This window comes from Numenius arquata, chromosome 12 (assembly GCF_964106895.1).
Source record: "Numenius arquata chromosome 12, bNumArq3.hap1.1, whole genome shotgun sequence".
In the NCBI taxonomy this organism is placed as follows: domain Eukaryota; kingdom Metazoa; phylum Chordata; class Aves; order Charadriiformes; family Scolopacidae; genus Numenius; species Numenius arquata.
The window spans coordinates 35,660,493-35,683,993 of NC_133587.1; the positions used below are offsets into that span (position 1 = coordinate 35,660,493).

The 23,501-nt window shown below is 35.3% G+C and overlaps 1 protein-coding gene across 1 annotated transcript in view; it reads right to left on the reverse strand.

Annotated features, from left to right (window-relative positions):
- Nucleotides 1-23,501, reverse strand: part of UBE3C (ubiquitin protein ligase E3C) — a 77,338-nt gene that overhangs the window by 29,144 nt on the left and 24,693 nt on the right. Inside the window, exons 11-18 of the mRNA XM_074157038.1 lie at nucleotides 19,571-19,657; nucleotides 18,667-18,824; nucleotides 17,863-18,095; nucleotides 12,662-12,766; nucleotides 11,935-12,022; nucleotides 8,303-8,400; nucleotides 5,204-5,336; nucleotides 1,490-1,737 (exon numbers count right to left, since the gene is read on the reverse strand). Coding sequence (XP_074013139.1) covers nucleotides 1,490-1,737; nucleotides 5,204-5,336; nucleotides 8,303-8,400; nucleotides 11,935-12,022; nucleotides 12,662-12,766; nucleotides 17,863-18,095; nucleotides 18,667-18,824; nucleotides 19,571-19,657 — 1,150 coding nt within the window. The remainder of the gene's footprint in view (nucleotides 1-1,489; nucleotides 1,738-5,203; nucleotides 5,337-8,302; nucleotides 8,401-11,934; nucleotides 12,023-12,661; nucleotides 12,767-17,862; nucleotides 18,096-18,666; nucleotides 18,825-19,570; nucleotides 19,658-23,501) is intronic.

The following is a 23,501-nucleotide window of genomic DNA, read 5'->3' on the forward strand; positions in this document are numbered from 1 at the left end:
GAGGTTAAACACGTTTTGCAACTTCTGTCTTTATGCTAATATTTGTAATCCAATTACAGAAGGGAATGTGTTGTTTTGACAGAGAAAATTAAAGGTTCAAAATTACAATCTTTTTTGCGAAATAACATTTCAAACTTCCCCTTGACAACTGAGCTCTGCCCCGTTCCTAAGTAAACATTTTTGGAGTAACTTCCTCGCAATACCACAGCAGTATTCGCTTCCCCACTCCAAAAAATCTATAGATGCATAAAGAAAATGAAGCCTTGGATATATAACACAGGTCATAATTACAAATTATTGTATTCATACTGAATCCTTCTCCCATTACGAGCAGGAACATCCTTCAAAGATTATTTTATTGAAATGGCTGGCTTGAAATTTTCATTATTTAACGAGTTTGGATATTGCAATAGCTAGGATGCATTAGCAGAGAATTTGCCTACAAATTGGCAGTTTAATCTAAATCAGTGGACTGGGAACTCTAAAGAACAGCTCTCTGTTTCGACAACTGGACTTTGCCAACAACAACCTCTTAAACTGCTTCCAGCTACACTGAAAGGACATCCAACTATATGTTAAATCTCACTGCAAGTCAGCAGGATTTTAGCCTCCAAAATAACTCAGGCAGTTAAGTGTGACTTTTACATCTTAAATACCTTCAGTTTTAGACAGCTGAGTAGCAATCAATACATTTTCTTCTGAAACAGAATTTGTATTCCAAACTCTCAAGTATTATCTCTACAAAAATTATTTCAAGGGCTTAGAAGGAAATAGCCTCATTACTACACCAGACTATAAAAGAAAACTGAATGTAATGTATGTTTGTAATGGTTTCTCTCTTTTTTTTTTCTTCCCCCCTCAAGGCAGGATTTTTCATCTAGCTCAACAAGTGTGTCTTTGAACACTCACACCACCAAAATATCAAGCACTAAAACTCAAGAAAGATGCAAAATGTACAAAAAACCAAACAGATTAAGTGAAAGTTAATTTGTATATGGCTCTTAAGCATGGTAAATGCTCATAGCAAATTTTAAATACCACAAGAATTGTGTACCTCGTACAACTAGTAACTTTGTTTCTGAAAATATTAATTTCATGTATTCCAAATTATGACAATGTAACTGCAGTAAAATTCCAGAAAGCTCCAGGTTAAAAATCACCATAAGAAGAGCAGTTCTATTGGCTTCAATCAACTTAACTTTAAGCAAGAGGATAAACACAGAAGCAGACATATGCACACTTTGCTCAGCTGGCAAGCCAGGGTATTTCAAACTCTCTGTACTTCTCAAGTATGTAACTTATTAAAATGAAGCAGAAATTTGGGTGATACATGGAAATAATGTTCAGATCCAACATCTGAAAGTTATTTTTTCTTGACTCTAGAAAAATCATCATTTTTTACCATCTACCTCTATATAAAAAGAAAAAAACACATTACTGAATAATCTCAGTACTGCTACAGCTTGATATTATACAACACAGTTTTTACCTTTCCAAGCATTCTTCCAAGAAAGTAGTAATGTCGGGCGTAAGAGTCTCCAACGAGCATCTGTGCAGCGGGGTTAGGGTAAAGAAGTCCCTCATTGGTGGTCTTAAAAAATCCCTGGTTAGGGTTAAATCCTGATTTAAGTAGTTCATTCAGAAATTCTCTGAAAATTCCACCACCATCAATACCGGCTTCATCAAGACCATGTGCATTAAGTAAGTGAACACGAATGCGCTTTTTTAGGTCAGGTTCTGCAGAGAAAGGAAAGAGACAAACTCAAATACAACTATCTGCTTGAATTTTGTCTGGATAAAAACACATGTAACTACACATACAAACATCTACACTAACTTTACATAAAAAAAACCAAACTCCTAAAGAGTACTGTAGCAAAAAATCTATTACTGGCTTGCATTTTGGAATATTCAGTACGTGAAACTCACTTTGTACAAAAGGTCTTGCTTTAAGAGACATCAAAAGATGGGAGTGGAAAGACATCAGGTAGGGGAAGAAAAAAAATCCTGAAAAATATTTTAAAGAGGCCCAAGAGTAATTGGAAAATTCTATTTATCTAAAATACTGTGAATGCAAGCTTCAGCTTTCTCCTATCTGAAGGAACCGTCAATAAGCACTGCATTCCCTTAGAGGGGCCGACTGTTAAAGCTACACTGTTAAATAACATTCTTTGAAACTGAACTTAGTATTTTTTATACTTTGGACTCATTGCTATGTCATGTAATTCCAGTGAGCAAGGAGTGGTAAAGATGGGCACGTTCTGAAGGCAGGTGTTCTGCTTGTTTCATAGAATGCTGCTACCTGAGAAAGCAAGCAATATTTGGTCCTTGAACTACATATACATAACAGGGAAGGAGGACTTTTTTGCTCAGTTCACCGAAGGCTTCCAAAGATCTAACCAAATACACAGCTTTTATTTGAACCCTTGCATTGAGTACACTTGCAGCCCAGAAAAGCAACCAGTAATAAACCAGTAACAATAAAACCTTCTACTGCTTCAATGTGCTACCAACGCACACATTATGGATAGACAGCTCATGGTGCTCATGGAAGAATCTTCAGCACTTTGTAGCAACATAATTTCTTCTGAACCATCGAGTATCTTACTCGCACTCACCCATTACCAAATCCCTCTACATATACTAGTAGCTTCTCATTCACACTCAGCCAGTTTTAAAAATTACTTATTAGTTCTTCATTCCAGTGAAATGCTCTCCTGCACAAAAATTCTGGAAAATGTTGGTTTAATGCTTTTGGGAGCCTTATGAAGAAAATCAGCTATTTGTATCTTCGTCTGCATACTGACAACCAGATTCATAGCAAGGAGGGAAAAATGGTCCTAAAACAATTCACTTGTCAAAACAGGTGAGTAGGTAAAGGTGGACCCCAAGTTAGTGCAACCTCTGAAAAGAAGAGCTAATTTTGTAACTCGTACAGCTACAATTAAATTAAACTGTTACTGGAGTCCACTAGAGGCTATTATGGAATATGAAAATTCCAGTCACAGAGGAAAAAATAATTGAGAAATATTAGCACATTATTAAGCATATGACAACCAAATAAAAATATAAACCCACAAGAACCAACCTAGTACACTTCTGCTATTCCAAGCTTGTTTTCTTAATGATCCCAGTTAAGGTACTAAGGAAACATTAGCTGTGAACAGCTCTCTTCTCAGAGAATGTATACATGGTGTGTTATGCACACATGCAGAAAAACAGATTTTCGGACTTCAACAGCCAACTACCACTACGGCTTCTCTGTACCTGTAAACAAGACAGAAGTCTTCACCTAGAGATTACTACTTCCAGTTGCTGGCTACAAGCTTATTTGGTTCTCCCTTGTCACTGTTTTATGAGTAATTTTCTTCCTAAGGATAAAATGTCACCACTGCACCTTATGAAACTGGCTTCTGCAGCTTCCCAGCTGGAGTGATACCAGCTTTTTCTCATATGCCACACGCCTCAGTCCCCTGTATCATCTCGTTGGCCTTCTGGAGGACACATTCTTATATGTTAATGCTTTTTTTTTTTTTGCACTGGGAAGCCCAAAGCTGGACACAGTTAACTGGTGCTATAACTGTGAGCTATGTTCTTGCTAATACAGCCCAGTAGGCCGTTAGCTTTCATCTCCTCAAGGGGAACTCTATTTGTTCAACTTGTTGTCCACTCGGAAGCCCGGAGTCCTTCATGGAAAACAACTTTCTAGCCAGTCAGTGCTCAGTCCATGCTGCTCTATAGGGTTATTACAGCCCAGGAACAAGATTTTGCTTTGGTCTTTCCTAAACTTCATGAGGCTTCAGTAAGCCCTTTTCTTCAGTCTGTCGAGGGCCATCTGAGTGACAATGTGATCTTCCAGTATATTGATTATTCCCCTCAATTTCCTATTGCCTGTGACCTCACTAAAGTTGGAATACATGCCAGCACCCAAATTGTCAGACTGTAGGCGAAGTTTAGAAAAACTTGCATTCTAAAACCACTTTCATAGTTTAATAAAACTACAGTAAGTGAAAATGTAGTCTTCAAAGAAAATGTGCTTCTCATTTAAAGCTCTCTTCTTATTAAACAAATAGGTTGACTTGCCTGTTACTTGACATTGCATTACTCAAAAGCCTAGACCACAGTTTCTGAGTTGTATTTTACTACATTTCAGGGAGTGGAAGGGGAAACACAACTGACTCGACTTTTTCTATTTTCCAATTCCATCTCACCTTTCTCTTTTTAAAAATCAGTTAAAGACTCACATGAAACTTAGTACAATGAAGCTATTCCCAATCTCTAAGAAAGAGGCTAAACAGTCAATTGCACATATAATCTCAAGATGGCTATAATGTGGCATCCCCTGATTAGCCTTTAAAACTTTCCAAAACCAGAAGAAATCAATTTGCAAATAATTTAAAAAAAAAAAAGTAGTCTAAATATATCTCTTTTAGGTAGTTACAGTTTTAAACATGGGTATTGAAATACAAAATTCTACTTATAAATAGAATAGTATCTTTAATACTACTAGAGGAAATTAAGGAAAGGCATGCTCTCCAGTAATTTTATACTAACAAAGAATACCAACACCTCTTCTTCTTCCTCTCTAAAATAAGCAGTTCTCCAGGAAGGAAATTACGTGGCACAGCAGGTGAGGTTCACATGGCAAACGTCAAGTATTTGGCAAATATTCTTTTTATATGCAAAAATACCTTATAACCAATAAGGACTTTATTTTGGCAGGTTTTACCTACGTTGGAATTTTACCTTATAGAGCAGCTGCTCTCACACAAATTCACACTAAGGTATGATTTAAATCAATGTGGTAAACATATAGTACTACATACTATCACTACAAAGTGCACTGCATTATCCTCATCAGCCACACTGTACTATTTTTGTTGACACAGATTATCAAAGTAGATAATCTATAATGAACTACATAGGTAAATATACAAAGTACAGTTATTTGGACAAGTAAATGGGAAGAAAAGCCCTATAAAAGTACGTTTGAATTAGGAAGGGTGTGTTACAGATAATGAGACTGCAATAATCAGAAAGAACATGGATGAGAATTACTTCACGTGAAAACAAGGAAATTTGACTTTATAAGAAGTTTCACACCTCAGAGCTGATACACTTTTAACATCCTACTCAAAGTAAGCAAATATGTAACTACAGAGTAAGAATGGTTAAATGTTATAAACATTTATTGTAAACCTACCATTTTCGGGAGAAAGTTTATCATAAGCATCTTCATAAATATAATTTCTTCTGATAGTGACATTAATTCCATCCAGAAATGGCCCATCTCCTTGAACTTCTTGTTTATCAGCATAGATCAGTCTTTGAAAAATCTGTTAAAATGAGCAAAAAGAGAAATCCTGTCATTGTGCAGACCTAAATATTCAATGAGAGATGGTTATTCACTACTATTACTGTCCTTTGAGTTGCTTCTGGGCACTCACTTTCAAGTGATTTGGCGTCTCTCTCATTGAGCTGCAAAAACATAATACAGAGCCATGCCCCAAGGGAGGGAAGGAGAGGGGACAGACATGCAAAAAACTGTTTTGTGCTAAGATATCATCCTCAGTTCTTTCTACATAGAGAGGCACATCTACAGACATCGTGTCAGTGATTCCAGTTTCCTCTCCCTAACTTTCAGAGTTCTGAAATGCAAAGTATTCAAAAACAAAGAGGAAAAGTCACATGAGTATTTTGCACACAGAGACAATCCTCAATACTACTAAATAATTTTTTGTCATTTTTTGTAATGCTTACAAACATTTCCAGTAACAAGAAATTAGGTATCAGTTCTCCTCTCAGGAACAGCAAGCAAATAATTCAAAGCAAAATAGTGGATAGCACTGCCCTGTTAAACTAAGAACCACAGCATCACACCAATTCAAAAAAAGAACACCAGCTGAACTACAAATCAAACTTCACCTTGTCCCTTTTGTAAGTCTTCACTAAAGGAACCTGTTAATAGTTCACCTGAAGAGTAACTGTAGCAAATCAGGTTTCTATGCCAAGATATAGCACCTAATACATAATACTGTTCAATATACCCTCAATCCAGGAAATGTCTGTTTACTACATCCTCTCTTGCATTTTCCATATTCAATAAACAGTCCAGTACATTTTCCAAGGGATGTATTCTCCCAATAATATCACAGACTGCTTTCTTAATTAACAAGATTAAGTAGGAGTCTCCAGGGACATTTAAAAAAAACCAAATATACCATGAAAGAGGAAAATCTGACAACAGCGGACAAAGCTAGAGTAGATCTCAAATCTACTGTTACTATGGTCAACTGTAGCTGGTGGAGGAGATGGTCTCCAAGCAGGAAGATTATAGTGTGGACAAAGCCAGATTCTTCCCTAGAGTACACAGGAAGAAGGCAAGAAAAAAAAGTCATAAACTGAAGAAAGAGAAATACTTATGGATCTAAAGAAAAAAAAATTCATGAGAGTGATTAAGTATCAGAAGAGGTTACACGACGAGTCTGTGAAATCTCCATCTTTGGAGACAGTCAAAACTCATCTGGAAAAGTCCTTGTGCATCCTGATCCAACTCTGAAGTTACTTCTGTATGAGGAAAGAGGTGGACTACAGTACCTTCAGAGGTCCCTTCTGACCTAAATTTTTCTACAGTTGTACAACATCAAAACATATAGCCACAGATACCTTCTTTTTACAGGGCATGAGAACATGCTCCCCACCATTCTCTTTCCTGCAGCATGGCTAGATAAGGTGTGTTAACTATTGCTACAAAACACTAGATGGAAAGAATTGCTTGGAGGTATATCTCATAACAAAATTTTTTTGATAGTCTGGACTCCTACAGAACCCAATGTTAATGCATATGTTAGTCCTGAAGAGCCTACCAGGAAACTTGACTCAATAATTGCTTGTAAGAGTATGTAGTATCTGGTAATTCAATATAAAAATCTCACTAAGAAGTCTAAAAATTAAAGGACATGTAGAACAACCCATATACGGAAACAGCACTGAGCTGTATTACCACATTAAATTACAGCATAATAGATGGCAACTAGTTGAAAGAAAAAATAAAAAATAAAAACAAAACAATCGGGCCATGATAAGGTATCTTCTTCCTTTACTGCAAGTTGTTTTGCAGGGGCAGTGGGAGACTCCAAAAGGATGTTGAGTCCCACTATTAGATTAAAAGACCGTACTTTGTCCAACAAGCAGTATAATAGTTCAGCTTGTAGCTTTATCCTTCTCTCCAAGCTCTCATCCAATTGTTATTTCAGTTTTTGATTTTACTAATCAAACAAGGTTTTATGAATTGAAGAAACTTAACATATAGGCACCTCAACATAGCTTTATGAAGTCCAGAGGATGTAGACAGTGACTACATCATGACCTGGAGAACCCTGCTTGAGCTCACTTCCAATTGTTTCCCTGTAATCCTACTGCAATATTGCCATATGGTATTGAGATGTTTTGTTGGCACACAAGTTTCATAGAAGCCTGGAAAAAACACTCCTTTCCTACCAAAGCTGTCACTGTCTTTTTTGAAAAATACTGATTTATTTTCCCTATGGAACTATGCTTCATTCTTTTGATGGTGTCCTGCAACTTAGTGTTTCCAAGACAATTCAGGGAGCAGTTTTTAAGTAATTGATACCGTTAACAACAAAAGCAGTTCAGAAAAGAAATTGTAACAGAGTAATAAAAAAAAAAATTTAAAAAAATATGATGCAAACTGAAATAGGTAGCAGAACTAACAATTACATATTTAAAATCTAGAAAACATTCAAAAGCAAATCCAATAATACAAGAATCTTGCAAGTTTTAAACTACATACTCTATTAAAGTTCAGCTACTCAGCTATGAATGCAGAAATTTAATCTCTAGGCGTTACTTTCCCAAAATGGACATCCATCATTTCATTCTGAGTAAATCCACCCACTGCACAAAAGTCTCCAGTCTTGACCTTGCAATCTGTTTATTACAGATACACAACTAGTTAGTGCTCTGCTTACCACAAGAGGGTGCAATCATGTAAATCAATCATTGAATCAGGATCGCAGTTTATTATAAACATCTTGGAATACATGGTTCTAATTTTAATGCAATCATTACAAAGGGTAATACAACTAGCAAAATAAGAGAAAAGTAATTAACTTCAAATGTTCACTTGCCACATGAGTACTGCAGTAAAACAGTATGGCCTGTCACACCCTTCTGTAGGGAAACAATCCAGTTTCTACTCACCAAAGTGCTCTTTTCACACTTATTGAAAACTTTAAAAAAACTAAAAAACCAATTGCATAATAAATTAGAAATTAGGTACCTTTACTCTTTCTTCAAAAGGAACTACAAAAGGTAGCTCTGTCAGAATTGCAAGTTGTCGTTCTTCAGATACAGAAAGAGGTGCTGGTTCCAAACCCACTTAAAATAGAAATAATAATTTTTAAAATTTTGGAAAGAACATTTTTTTAAACAGTTTATTCTGTATCAAGTGACTCAATTTACTTTATATAAACATATGTATATTAAAATAGTTTATTTACTTAACAGTCACACAAAGCCTTACCTTTCTTTAAACATTAGTTTCTACAGGCAAACCGAAAAATAAGTAGTGAAAACAAACTGAAAGCAAAACGTGTGTAAAACTAAGTACTCCTGTGTTGTTCATTTTATTCAGAAGAAAAAAATGGTTTTCATTTTTTGTCTCATGGTTGACATTTTAATTTTTCAATTAAGAAAAAAATGCATGATAGAAGACAGTTAAGAAGGTGTAAGTAATTAGAATTTTCATCACAGGAATACACAATATTCCCATACCAGTGATCAAAATAGTTTAAAGGTACTGTGCTTTCAACTACATCACCTACTTTCAATCAAATCATTTTAGGCGTAAAAACCTAAGAATTAAACCAAATCTAATGAAACCAACAGAAAGATAACTTTTATTTCAATGATTTTTCTCTCCCAACAGCAAGGCCACAGTGATCACATTAAGTCCTAGTCACTGCAGAAATAGTGAAAAGAACATCAAGAAATTGTATAAAGTGCTTAAGAAAAAGAGATCAGAAAAGAATTCAAGAAGCCACAGAAACAGAGAGACTCAATCGCATGCAGGTCCCAAGCTACCATGCAGCTCCTTCTTTTACCCACAGACGATGTTCTCAGGAAACAACTCGACTTTGGGGGATGCACAGTAGAAGCGACAAAGTGACAATCCTGCTCTAACTTCATGAGAAGAAACTCAGTTACTGAGTATGTATCTGACTGTAAGTTAATTAACTGCAGCAATAAAAAATGGTATCGCTCACTGACTAGACACTGTAGTTAAAGATCCACCCAGCTTCACTCTACTGAGGAAACAAAACCCACAGCTCCTTCGTAGTTTCATTTTCGTGTTTAATAACCACCTTCTCCAAAAAAGACTCCAGAGTGTAGACTATTTATAGACCATATTACAAAAGCGAAGTAAATGCTTCATGTTACTATCCAGTCTGGAAGTTTATGAAGACAGTTTCAAGTTCTTCCTTTGGCTCCTACCTGTGGTGACTTGCATCTTGCTGCCTTTCTGCAACTGGACATCACTTCTTTTCTTTTTCTCTTTTTTTTTTTTTCCTCCACTCCTCAAAGCACTTTAAGTAAGGATATTTTAAGCACCAATTTAACATGACATGACCCAAAACATCACTATACTTGATGTATGTTCACACTATACTTGATGTATGTTCATTTGGGGCAGGTTTCAACATTGCAAGCCTTTGGAATTTCTGATAAAATGCTTATCTGTGCGACTACTCTTAGTTTACTTAGTAAACATTTTTAATTAAAGTCAATGTATGCAGCCTATTAAGCTAAGGGTTAAAAGCATTTTAAATAAAAAGTGCATGTACAGCAAAGGTAAACTACTACACGACTTCGACAGTTCAATTATTCCAGTCAATTAGTCAATTTTATCTGCATTTCTCCATCACAGCTTCTTTCTTTAAAGAGAAATATGGGATGGAGTCATCAATGCAGAGGGCATTTAGAACTCACGAGTCTGCCATTAAAGTAAATGAAAAAGCACAAATAAACATGACCATATGTGATTCAGCAGTACTTTCATGCTAATTGGCTTTAACCCATATGGAGTCAAAAGGGATCAAACAAGTCAGGTGCACATTGTTACCTGCTTGTTTTCACACATTCATGTTGACTGCACCTTTTTTATCCCAATTTCATATGAAAACAAGGTTTACATGAACACACTCTATCATCTTTCCTCGCTATCTTGCCTCCAACACACCTTTTGAGCTAACCAGCTGAATTTTAACCGTGACAGAGAACAGGAGATTCAAAAATACTAAGTTTTGTGAAAATGTTCAGCTGGATAGAGAATAGAAATTCCTTTAGTGACCCGATTCCAGAAACAGCAAGGAGAGCTCAGTATCTGCTCCGTTCAGTGTGTCAGCTTGTCCGAGAACCAGCCAGCAAAATGAGGGCATGCAGCTGCTCCGCACCAGCCCCAGCACGTGAATTCCTGATCTACCCACTGCCCAGACCAAGGCAGCTAATGAAACAGAGGAAACTGGTGCTATTAGGGGAAGGAAGACAAAGGAGAGAGCACAAGGCATTGTATGTGTGAGGGGAAGGAGACCAGTAGACTAGTAGCATGGGGTAGAATCTGGGAGGAATAACTGTTGGACACGTCTGACAGCGGAGAGCATCAAGACAATATAGCTGTCAAGAGCCATGTAGGTCAATGGAAGAAACAGGGATTACTGATGTAGAGTCCATAATGCACATAGGATACAGGCCTGTTGAGGCCTGGCAATTTTTGCTAAAACACCTGCTTTTAGGATTTCATATCATCAGTCATTTAGAATAGGCCATTTCCAAAGAGAAAAAGTAAATTGAAAAAATTCAATTCAAAATTCTGAGGAGTACCTACACTGGACCAACAAGTTGTTACCTGGCAACTAGACTAATAAGGTAATCCATGTAAACTTATAACATCATAGCTATTCGATTAAAAAAATATCTTTTTAAGAAGTTCTTAGGTTTCAACCTTGGACAAAGCCCTTAATTCTGTACAACTCTATGGCAGCATTCAAAGGCTACAGTCTTCTCTAAATGATCTACTGTATCTGGCTAAGATATTCAAGCAGATTACATCACCTTGAAAGAGAGTATGGACTCTCGTAGATGAATCATTTTGCTGTTTAAAGGCTCCATTTTTCATTCATTATGAAATCTTCATAAGTATTAGTGATTTAATGATTATTTTACCTGAGCATAGCAAGGTAAAATTCTAGAATAGTGAAGATACAAAGGTATGAAAAGCTGAAAGAAACAGACTGTCTATATGACAAAGTATATTGGCACAACTAAACTAGTGTAAATTTACCGATTGCTAAGTTGGACCAATTCTCTCATCTTTCCTTGGAAATTCCATAAAGTCCAGATATTTTGAATAATTCAAGGGGTTAAGTTGCTGCCTTATCTAATTAGAGACAATATTTATAAACAGTAATTAATACTTATCATGGTACCTAAAGCTTGTTTGTTACAGTTTAATATATAATAAAGAAGTTTCATATAAGTAAAAACAAAACATAAATACTTTGTCTCTTCTGCAACTATATTAATAAGATATAATACTTTATATCTTACGTAACTATAATACGTATATTTTTAACACATATCATTTGTCCACCTCATCATTTTCCCTCATCAATGCCAGCAGAAGTTTGGAGAAAGCTGTTATACATTAAATACTCTAAAGACGTACACTCACATACGTATACAAACACATTTTTTAAAATATCTGAAACAAAATTATGAAAGATTGCCTTGCTTTTGGCTATCATTAAGACTTTTATACAAAATACTCAACTGAGCTCTATAAATATTTTCTTTACATAAGTCAAACTGCTATTTTGACTTAGTAAAGCAAAAATTGCATAGACAGTATCTCACCATCCAAAGTAGACTGCAATGGTCCTATTCTTCCCATTCTTCTGACTCTCCAGACATGTCTAGCAGATGGCACATACAGCTGCGTAACCTAATAAATTAACAGTATTTTACAGTTAAACATTACCTAATTACATATTACAATTTACTGACATAGTAAATAAATAAAATTGTCGTGTTCAAGTTCTCAGTGATTCCAAGGATGTACTTGCACGTTCATACTAGTCTTTCTTTGCACCATACACACTTTTTAAGCTCAATGTCTTTTTTTTCAAGAGCTCTTGGGAAAAAACAATTCTAGAATACGTAAGTACAGAAAATGCTACTTAATTTTCTTTTATTTTGGAACAGAATCTTGTGCGTTTTTTCCCCACTGTAGAGAAATTCTTTTATTTAGCATTTATTATTATGAGAAGCACTTAAAATAACTAGAAAATAAAATGCTACAAAATGCTACCAGATTTTCAGTTCTCCTCTGCTATAAATGCAGATGACTTAACATCATCGCACTACAGCGTGGGTTCTACTTTATGGACTGGAAATGTAATTTAACAAAAGTTTCTGAAGAGATGCAAGACTTTTACATTAGAGAAAAGCAGCATTACTCCAGGTTCCGCACCACGCCAAATCTGTGCAACGTCAACATCGTTAATGCAGTCAGGAATCAAACACTTTACCACCGAAACTTTGGCACCTGTAAGGCTATGGGGAAAAAGGATATTACTCTTACCTTATCTGCTTTAATGTTTTCTTGTTCTGAGAGCCAGTGATTTGGTGGGCAGAAATTTCTCCTTGTATCTCTAGATTTCAACATTTTCACTAAGTTTGTGATGACCTAGGTAACAGAAACACGTATGTTTCAATACAGAATATTGTATATATCAATATTGTATAAGCAAAAACAAGCAAAAACCTAAGAAAATCTTTCAGTAAGGTATGAAACTGTTCCTTATTTTTAACTTACAAAAGCTTGTTCTTATACTTCAATACCTTAGAATGCAAGTAAGTAATTGTGGCTCACTTGTAAGTTGTCAAAAAGAATTGGCTTATTGAAGTCTCATTCCAAAACCTACGAACTAGGACTACCCTGCACACCTAAAGTTTTATGCCAGCTCAGGGAAGCCTAATCAAATCATTACCAGCATTAAGCTGCTTATTTAAAGAAAGTAACACCTAACCAGGTCATCTATCAAATGGTTTTCAATATAGATTTTTTTTCTTGTTTTGCTTATATAGGTTTTCAGAACCATTAAGCATGTGAACAGATGTGTGTTTTAGAAGAGAAAGAAGACAGCTATTCTTTACTACTACTCATTCCAAAACTGAGATTTCAAGCGATTTGGCTCATTTGTAGGTTTTCTTTCAAGGAAGAGGATTCTTAAATGCATCATTTTTCAAAGAAAATGATCCACAGAAGAATGGAACTTTTGCTTGCTGTGTCACAACAAAGATCATGTGTATCACTCCACACTAGGCAAATCTGAGTGATCAACTAATAAACAGTGGGTATTTCTGCCCACAGTCAATAAACTTAACTAACTAGCCAGCACAAGATCCTGCAATGTGCTTCTCAATGGCCAAACTGTACAAAACCCAACATCAACTCCAGAAAGTAGAGGACAGGGCAGAAGCATTAAATTGGCAGCAAAACTTAACAGCAAAAGTTACATCTCTGAAGTACATGAAAGACTGACTACTTCTGGTTGCTGCATTAACAAACTAAAGCATTTCCAGCTAAAGCTGCCTCAGATAAATCATAAGTTTCTGCTGATGATATCACCTCATCAAACACTGAAGTGATTATCTGTACATGAAAACACTAGCGCTGGAATTTTTAAGGGTAAAGGTCTACATCTGGAGAGACACTACAGGCTCCTTTTCTTGTCAATTAATATCATCTTATCCAGAAGTAGCTACCAATTTGTCAAATGAACTGTACCCTTAAAGTTCTTGCCTCTATTAAATCCTAGTGTGACTAGCTCAGTTGTTTATACTGTACAGTAAACCCTACTGTAAGGTCCAGAAGATCCAACACACCAGATCAGAAAGTAAAATCACTCCTGAGAAGGGCCTACAGCTCACACACCTGAAAGCAAATCACAAAATGACCCTTTCCAGAAAAAGGATGGTTACCGAATATTCTTCTGGTGATGACCATAGCAAGCACAAAAACCACCTACAGACCTAAAAATACATGTATGAGGTGGCTGGTTATAATTTCCCTTTAATATGCACATATATACTGTAGTATCATAATGTTATTTACAAACTACAATGGATTAGGTAAAAGCCCTTTAGAGTGTTAAGTCAGTAAGACCTTCTCCAACAGAAGGTGTAAGCTTTCACCTGAAAATCACCTAGTAAGAGTGGTCATCATCACCCACTATCATTGCTTTCCCCACCCACTACACCACTGCTTATCAGCTGAATGATAGTGGGTGATGACGCATATGCCCATACTTCACCCAATCACAAGCACATCGGCTTAAACAACTACGTTTAATTCACTTTTATTCACAAGGAACTCAAATGATGAAATTCTGTCATTATTACAACCACACAGTGAACAAAAAACCTGCATAGGTAACTATTTTAGGCACATCTTCATAATTGGGAGGCTGAGAAAAACGGTTATCATGGTCACCGGAGTGTCTTTGCAATTTTAAGATTTTTCTTGGCAGTTTCCCTCCCATCCAGTAAAGAAAAACAAAACAAAACAGCAAACAAAAAAAAAAAAACCAAACAATTAGGGATATCAAGCTGTATCAAGCTAACAACTAGTTCAGCTCAAGCATATTTGTCATACTTCGTTGCATGCCTTCTCTCCAAAGCAGAACCAAATTAGCCTAACACTACATAAAACATAATTCAGTGGAATCACCAGAATATTAAATTACTAGTCTAAGAGATGTTATCACTGCTACAATGAACAGCCATCCGTTTTGCAAGGTAGAACTCTAGCACTTGAAAAACAAATAGGAAAAACCATACACAAAGCTTTTCTGGAGTAATCTTGCTAAAAGACAGTCTTAATGGCAGGTGTCAAGAGTAACAAAGAGTTTAATGGACCTTCTAAAGGATTCTGTGTCTAGGTATTACACAAAAGACCTTTTAAGATCCAGTTTGTAAAGTAACGTCTTAAAGACAGAACAAAGACGAATGCTATTAAGGGAACTGTCTGATTACACAGGAATTTTCATCACCTTGCCCTTATAAAAATCAGTGCAGGTTAGATGAGTCACCGAGGCTCTGTGGTCCCATTACCACTATACTTAAAAGAAAGGAAAAAAAAAAAACAAAAACGGGAGGGAGGTGTCAGAAAAAATTATCCACGTGAAGATAATGCTAATGAAGTATTTTACAAGCAGTTAAAGATTCCTTAAAGGAAGGTGAATCAAATTATGTGATACTGGAGTTCCTTTTACATAACAACTGGGTATTGAGAACACTAGCATTCTAAACTCATGACTCCTTCGTAAAGTTTTTGTAAGTATATATTTTATTGAAAGACCCACTTCAATTAGTAATATTAAAATGGGGATTTTTTTCCAATACAGGACCAAGTACAAGATTAAAAACTAAAATTCAGCAGAATTATCAGTTTAATTTCACAGAATTAAGTCAGGGGAGTGAAATATATTCTTTTATTCGACAAGACCCATTTTCATGTACTCATAACTTAAGTCCTTCTATAGAATCTGTAACAGTAGACTACACTATTCAATATTATACCAAGCTAAAAAGGGAGATTTCGCTGAATAAAGATGTTTTCACATGTAAATCTTACCATTGCAAAGACCTCCAGTCTGCTAGCAAATAAGCACATCATTGTCAGCAGTCTCACTGTTTTCAGATTTATCATTACCTTGCATAAGTAAAGGCTGCATTTGTGTCTATATACAGGAATGTGTTTCATTAGAAAACAGTGGCCCGGAAAAATATGCAAAACAAGGGCGAGAAAAGAAAAAAAGAAAAAGATAAATTAAAAGCATAGGGAAGGAATGTGCCTTTTTTCTCTGCAGGCAGCTTGCAAAATCTTTAGAAAAGATGAAACTCATATATTTGACATAGCGTAAAAGAAGTAAAAGGATTTTCTACTTCAACACCTCGAATTTATGATTAACTACTTCAGCTTTGTTTTAATGATTTGGAAGAAGATATTGCTGCCTGCTTACTGGCAAGAAGCTATTTTAAAGCTGCCCTCAGGAAAGACTCAGTGCTGCACACAGCAGCCTTCTTGATGAGATGAACTTTAACCATGTTGAATTTTTATCTGTAACAGATTTCAGGAGTAAACATGGGAAGCTTTGTTACTGGCTACCTTTTGGGAAGACCCAGAGCCTTCACGATACCATCAAGATTTACATTTGTAATTCAGCTAATGGAAGACAACTCTAGCTCCTGAAAATAGTAAGTGCACACCAAGTTTAGACAGTTCTGCTATGAGTTCCTGACTGCCAAACTGGGGCAGAATACCTTGGGATTTTACAACTTCCTGATTGACAGCAAAATATTATCAACTTCATCTGAAATGTAAAAAGATTGATTAAATATAACAAACTAAAGAGAAGAAACAGAAGATAGTGTGATATAAACCACATACATAAGAATACCCCTAGTATGCCTCCCTCCTTAGAAAAATAGTCATATTGGGGTTTTCACTTGTGACCTTTAAATCGAAAGTTTATTTGGCAATTTAAAGACAAGTAATTAAATTAAATTGTGCAAACATATATTAGATCAATCCGTGCAAATTACAAATTCAGTGGTGCATTAGGACTGTATTCAATGCAATCAAAACATTATCAGTTACTCTCACTGCTATTAATGCTTATGCTCATAAGTGAAATGTGTTGTAAAATCAGGCAGAATAGGCTGGATAGAGCCTATCTTAGACTTGTAGAATGAATAAGCATTCCTTAATTAGCCCATCAGGTTAAGTGCAAGCCTTAATGGGCCTTTCCTAAAGTCTAGCATGACATCTTTCTCCAAACATGGCCAAGAAGAAAGTTCCATTAGCAATATTAATACAAGCTTAGTTGATCATTTTCATTCAATTAACTTCTTTCAATTAAATAGATAGCTTGACAAAAGCAGTGATAAAAGACCTGAAGGGACAGCTGATGACTCGAACTGAACATTAGTGTGCGAGAGGTCGCCAGTATTAAACAGACTGTAAATCTAGCATTCAATTTGGAAAATGCATTTCTTCTGCTCCCACTTCTTTAATGAGCAATTTTAGCTGACTAGATGTGTTTGCTGCAGAATTTTCATGACAAGTCAAGCACTCCTTTTTTTCGGCAACAGTTATATTAGGTTTTTTCCTGCCAACGTTTTCAGCTTCTCTTAACTCATGTCTTAGGTAGGATGCCACAGATAAAACTAGCAGAAATACATTGGTAGATATCCAGAAATAACGTACATTAAAGTTTACATTTGCCTAAGCCAGATTCACCACCCCATTAGTATTCCAGCCAACCCAAAAGGAGTAATACCAATGTATTTTAGCTGAACACCAACAAAGCCAGTGCAGCATGGTACCAATTTAGTAAAGCCTCCAAAAAATAAGTACTCAAAAAATTGTATGATTCAGTTAGAATTTCACACTTGCATAAAGTTCCAATGATGTGCTTAAGTACCTTGCTGAATGAGAGTCCAAGTTAAAACCTAAATTCTACACAGTAACTTTTCTATGAACAGAATAAGCATGAAAATTAAGAATGGCTAGAAAAAAAAAAAGTTACAGTTATCAGAATTTAATTACTCAAAGTTCAGCCAAAGTTAGCCAAAAGGCAACCTTCCCAAATCCATCTTCCTTTTAACAACTGTGTTAAAAGTATAATTAGGGAAAAAAAAAATAGCTAATCTCATATTGCCAGCACAAGCCGGAAAACTTTATTGAAATATGTTCTGAAAATTGACACAATTTACCTTGAATAATTGAATCCACTTTTTTTGTTCTGTCTGTATACATTGCTGCATTTCTGTATTTTTTGTTACTCCAACACTTCTAAATGCTGCAATATATTCCTCACGAACCTCTGGTTTTGTTTCTGGGTAAGCCAACTTTATGATTCCTAAACATGCATCTCGAAGGCAGCGTGATAATATTACAAGCTCTTCTAGTGTAAAAGGCATCATTGATGATTGTCTTTGACCTACAACTACATAAAACACAAGTTTAAGTTTCTTTAAGCTGCTTTATTAATCATTTTGTTATTAAAAAACATGTCATTTATTAATTTTAATATTACCACACAAAATCTAAAAGCAGAGAAAAGACATCACACAACAAGAGAATGAGTATACATTTATAAAAGGCAATCAGCTCTTGTAATTGTTTGTAGTCACAATGCAGTTTTAATTACAATATTCTCTTATTCTCTTTTTTGATTGCTGCTATGTAAAATTTTTACATTAGACTACAGGTTCAGTCCAGAATAACCTCACTCTCTTCACTAACTCATTAAAAAATTAATCACGATTAAGAACTTTCATATCAGACCCTGTAAAGCTAGGGTTCCCAAGGTGCAGACCATCATTTTTTCCTTCTTTTTTCTAAATGTAATCACCATGAAAAGAGCCAGCTGACAGCTGAGTGCTCAGGGGACTATCAGCAAGCGAGCCCAGAAGAGCCTTCCCCGCAAATGTCAGCAAATCATTGCCCAGGGAACTCTGTAGCCTTACAAAAAAACATTTTGCAAAGCACTGCTATTTATTATGCTTGAAACTCACCTTCTATTGGATCACCAAAGAATTCATTATCATGAATAGAAATAAGTGAATGACTAAATAAAGAACTAAAAAGGTAGAAGAGAGGGATAATTCGACTAGAGTCTTCTAAAGACATTGGAGAGCCTCTTGAAATCACTTGAAGGAGTGGCACCATTGACCTTAAAATATACAATGTAAATTATAGAGATGGTTAATTAAATACTCTAATTAACTTCAGCATTTTATTAAAAATATTTAGTAGCAGTTCCTACAGCAAAATAAGGACACTCTCAGTTAAATAACTACTATTTCCCATTCTTGCAAAATAAGGTTACTCTCTGTAAGTTTCTGTCACTATAGGATCTCAGTGTCTTGGTGATATATAAACTGTGGCATTAACTGCAGGATGCAGTTAATCAGTTCTCAACTTTCTGGTTGAGAACAAGGACACAAAACAAAGAGTAACTAATCTGTGTGTCAAATCTGTGGAACAAATCTGTAGGTCCAATGCCTCAGTTCCTGGGAACATGCTTCTGCTACCATCAATTTTTGGGCTGGTCAAAGTATATGAGATAGAACTCACACACTTGGGATGAAGTATTTGGAGCTCCAGTGTTTGTTATACTGAAGCTACTAAGCACTCCAAAAACTAAAAAATAGTCACCTTATTTTAAATAAAGATTTTATTTATTTATGTGTAATTATTTACAACTGCCCAATTCTTGAGTTTTGCTCAGTTTTATGAAATCATAGAAGCTAAGTAACCATTACAGTTTTTTTTTCAACCATCTTCCACGAGCACTGTTATGTACTAGTTGATGTACTTTAAGAAGGTAGAACAATACCACTAATTCCCTCATTCTCTCTTCACTAGATATGCTCTATTTTAACAAAGACTCCATTTCAGAAGTGGTGTAATACATACCCTGTAATCATTCGTGTAGTCATTGAAGATATCAAATACCAAAGATGCCTCAGGAATCTGGCATTAAAGGCTAAACTATAAAGAAGCCTGCAAAAGGAAGTTCAAATAAATTATGTCTTCCAAAATACAGTATTTACAAAACACAATGCTTCTATAAGAACTTTTCTGTCAAGCATTTCTCAAACATTAACAATTCAAATTTGCTTTTTCAAGATGGAGGTTCTTATTCTAATCAAATCTGGTGAAAACCTCAAAGGTGAAAAACAAGTATATAAATCCTTATACCTAAAATACACAGTTATTAACTCAGCAACAAACCACATGATACAGACCCAAGTTCGCAGCATTCCACAGAATTAAACACACTTTGAATAAAAATAACATACTCTCCACATTATTTATCGGTGATTTCTTAAAATTCTAATATGAGAAACACCAACTAGTTAACAGGACACTTCTGCAGTTCTTCTGACATTAACAAACATAGCAATTTTTGTGAAAAGCAGATTAAAATACTTTCATTTATGCTAGAAGCAACTATTGATTTACAATTATGTAGCAACTTTACTGGTATATTCTGCATGGCAGAAGTAAATATAACAACATGAATGGAACAATGTCTGTCAGGAGAGTTACCCATACACATACACTAATCCATCTGTAGATAGAAAATGGTTTATGTACCTGTAAAAATAAATTTGTATGTACACAAGTCAGTTATATACAGGCCCAACTTTAACCATATTATTTCAGACATGATTTCGGCATGACAAACTTTTTATAGAAATGAGAAATAAAAAGCTTCCTGGAATTAAGAAGTCTCCCTCAGGCTATTTTTTTCCCCTACAGGAAGCAAGATATGTGACAAACATAATTTGGAACAATTCATGTCTAATGTCCTTCCTTCTAGGAAACCAAACAGGATTTAACTGACCGAACTGTCATTTTTCAGATATTGAAGAACTATAATCAGTTAGTTATCCTAAATGCTACTTTTCAAGTTCTCCTAATTACTATTAGAATAAATCAGGTAAAACAGATACTTAGGTCCACATCTTCTCTCAGAGGTCAACAGCCTCATAATATCAAAATTCCCTGTATACAACAAGTAGGAGGCTGGGAAATGGGAGCAAGGAGGGTACAGATTAACTGCTGCCTGACTGCCTGAAAAAACAGTATTTATTACAGACCACATGGATAAATTAAAATTTGCCAGATGGCAAAAAGAAAGGAAGCGCACATTTCATTAAGGAAAAAAGTAAAACATTTAAGTGTTTACTTAAACACTTAAAAACATTTGAGAATAAATGAATTGTCACTTAAAGCAAAGACATTAAAACAAAAAAACAACACAAGAAAACCTACACACCCACTCACAAATGCTGCATAGTGCCATGTGCCTCTGGGTCCTCACTGACTGGCTGCTCAAGCCCTGTGGGCTCTTTTGGCTGCCTTGGCTAAAGCCTCCCTCATGCATCCACCCAGCTGGTCCCTTCTTCAACTCTCAACTGCCACATACTCACCAAAAGCCAGTCGCACAGACAAGGAACTGCGCGAGGATCAAGCAGCGTTAGAAAGGACAATGTTTCACAGGTACAGGGAGTTTTGGAAATAGAATGGGGGTACACAGAAGAAGGGAAAATGAAATACGAGCAACCTCTGGTCTGCGGTGCCTCTTTTCTGAAATATCACCCTTCTTGTTTCAAACACTTTGAATTTTAAATACATAGATCACTACCTTTAAAAAGAGTTGGGAGCTTCACATATGCCAGAGAAGTTGCATGTTGGTGATCATTACTAAGTTTGAGTCAAATTTGAAACAACTGCAGCTAAAGCCCATTTAAGATAAGTTTTATTGTAAAATTAAGTTCTACTTTAAATATGTGAAATTTTTTTTTAAAAATTCAATGTGAATTTGATACATGGGAATTTTACTTCCTTCTAAAGTCATATTATTTTGACATTTGCATGGAAATTACACATTATCATGTAAGGAAGGGCTTATTATATCTAGCTAATTGGGAACAAGCATTTGTATTCTAATGTTTAAATATCTGAATGATATAGCTCAGATGTCTCGGTTTCTGAAATGAGAAATTTCCTCAGTGACCTTCAGTTTTCAGCCTCGTATTCGAAATGAAAAGTAATTTGGCACAGTGCCGTTGGGTCTCACAGGGCTTCCAAGTAAAAACTTATTAATTTTACAATCATCCCTGGAAATTATGTAATAGTTTTAGCAGAAATGAACAAACATTATGGACACTGAACCTATCATAATGTAATTCATTTTTTCATTCTAGTAATATCCAGCAATAATGAAGGGAAAAAAAGGACAAACCTTAAGAGCTTATAATAATAACCTTTGTCTAAGTTTTAGCCATTTTTATTCCATATCCGTGATTCAGGCAGTCAATTGTAGCAACTGCTATATTTCATGGCCCAATTCCAGAAATGCTGAATGTATTCAACTTTCACATTTCCCTTCCCTGAAAATCTGGTTAAATACAAAAATGCAAATTTGGTAGAAGATGTTATCATACAGCCTATTTTACCAGTATGATATACCTATGAAATATGAAGCAGATTAATTCATCAATTCACAAGTTTCGATACTGTTACCAGAAAATAAACATGAAACTACAAACTAAACACAGAAGGGTAAATTAGGCCTTGCGTTACAAAAATTTTACATCACTAGATTCACCTGAAATATAATCCATTGCAAAAGGAATGACAGCAGGAACAATCTACTACCCTCCCACTCCAAGTTTAGAAATTGGCTTTCAAAGTAGAAGATAACAACTGTAACCAAAAAAAACCCAAACCAAAACAAAATAAAACCAAAAAACCAAAACCACCCACAATGCAAGAGTGGTCTTGAAAAGTCATAGCTCTGCAACAGTTCAAGAAATTGGCTGTACTGAGAAGTTTCAAAAATTTTTGGCTTCACATTAAAAAAAAAAAACCTATGAAAAAGCCTAAAAAAAAATTTAAAAATAAAAAGTAAAAAAATAAGAACTTTGATAATTAAAATAAGTCAATCTACCTTATCTAGTCTTTTTCTCTGGCAGAAAAAAGATGTGCATCTGCTAAAAAACAGTATTTCCAGATAGAACTACATTAAAATGCCACAAGACAAGATAATAATTCCTGATAAACTGCAGAACATTACAGGAATAGCTTATATACCCTGAAGACAAAGCATTATCAACCCACAAACTTCAGAAATCAGTTAATGTAAAGCTTGAGTGTCTATACAATCTTGATTAGTTTTTCCTTTAAAAAACAAACAAACAAACAAAAAAGCAACGCACACACAAGCACTAGAAATCAAAAAGATTAGACATTATTTCTTTTTCCTGTAAATTTCTATAATCTAACTCAGGGGTTTCATTTTCAATATTTGTACTATTCTAAGAACATAACAGGCAGCTAAAGTTTAAACTCTGCATTTTTACCCCGCCTATCTAGTGGTTCTGCATTTTCTTGAAAATCTCACTGCATACCACCAACTTCTTTATTATGAGATCATTATACATGGTTTTATAGAATGGATTAATTAATACTTCTCTAAAGTTTAATATTCAGATTTAGCACTGTAGTCTGGGAGAAGAACCACCTTTCTACTACCAGAAAGGATAAGCTCCTTTCAAGTGGAAAAAGGCACACTGTCTCAGCCACAGGCTATGACAGAGTTAAATTCATTCCAGGGATTTCTGTTAAGTATCTATTTTAATCATACCAAATTAAATTATCTGCTCCCAAAAGTGAGTACATAACAATCACTTATTTAGAACCTTGTTTCTCTCCATAGGTATCTAATTGTCCACAAAGGCTACATGATTTATACGTACTTGCCAGAACAGTATTTTGGACACCTCTGGTGTCAAATTCCTCCTGCGCAATGGGACAGATTAAATGACCCATTAAG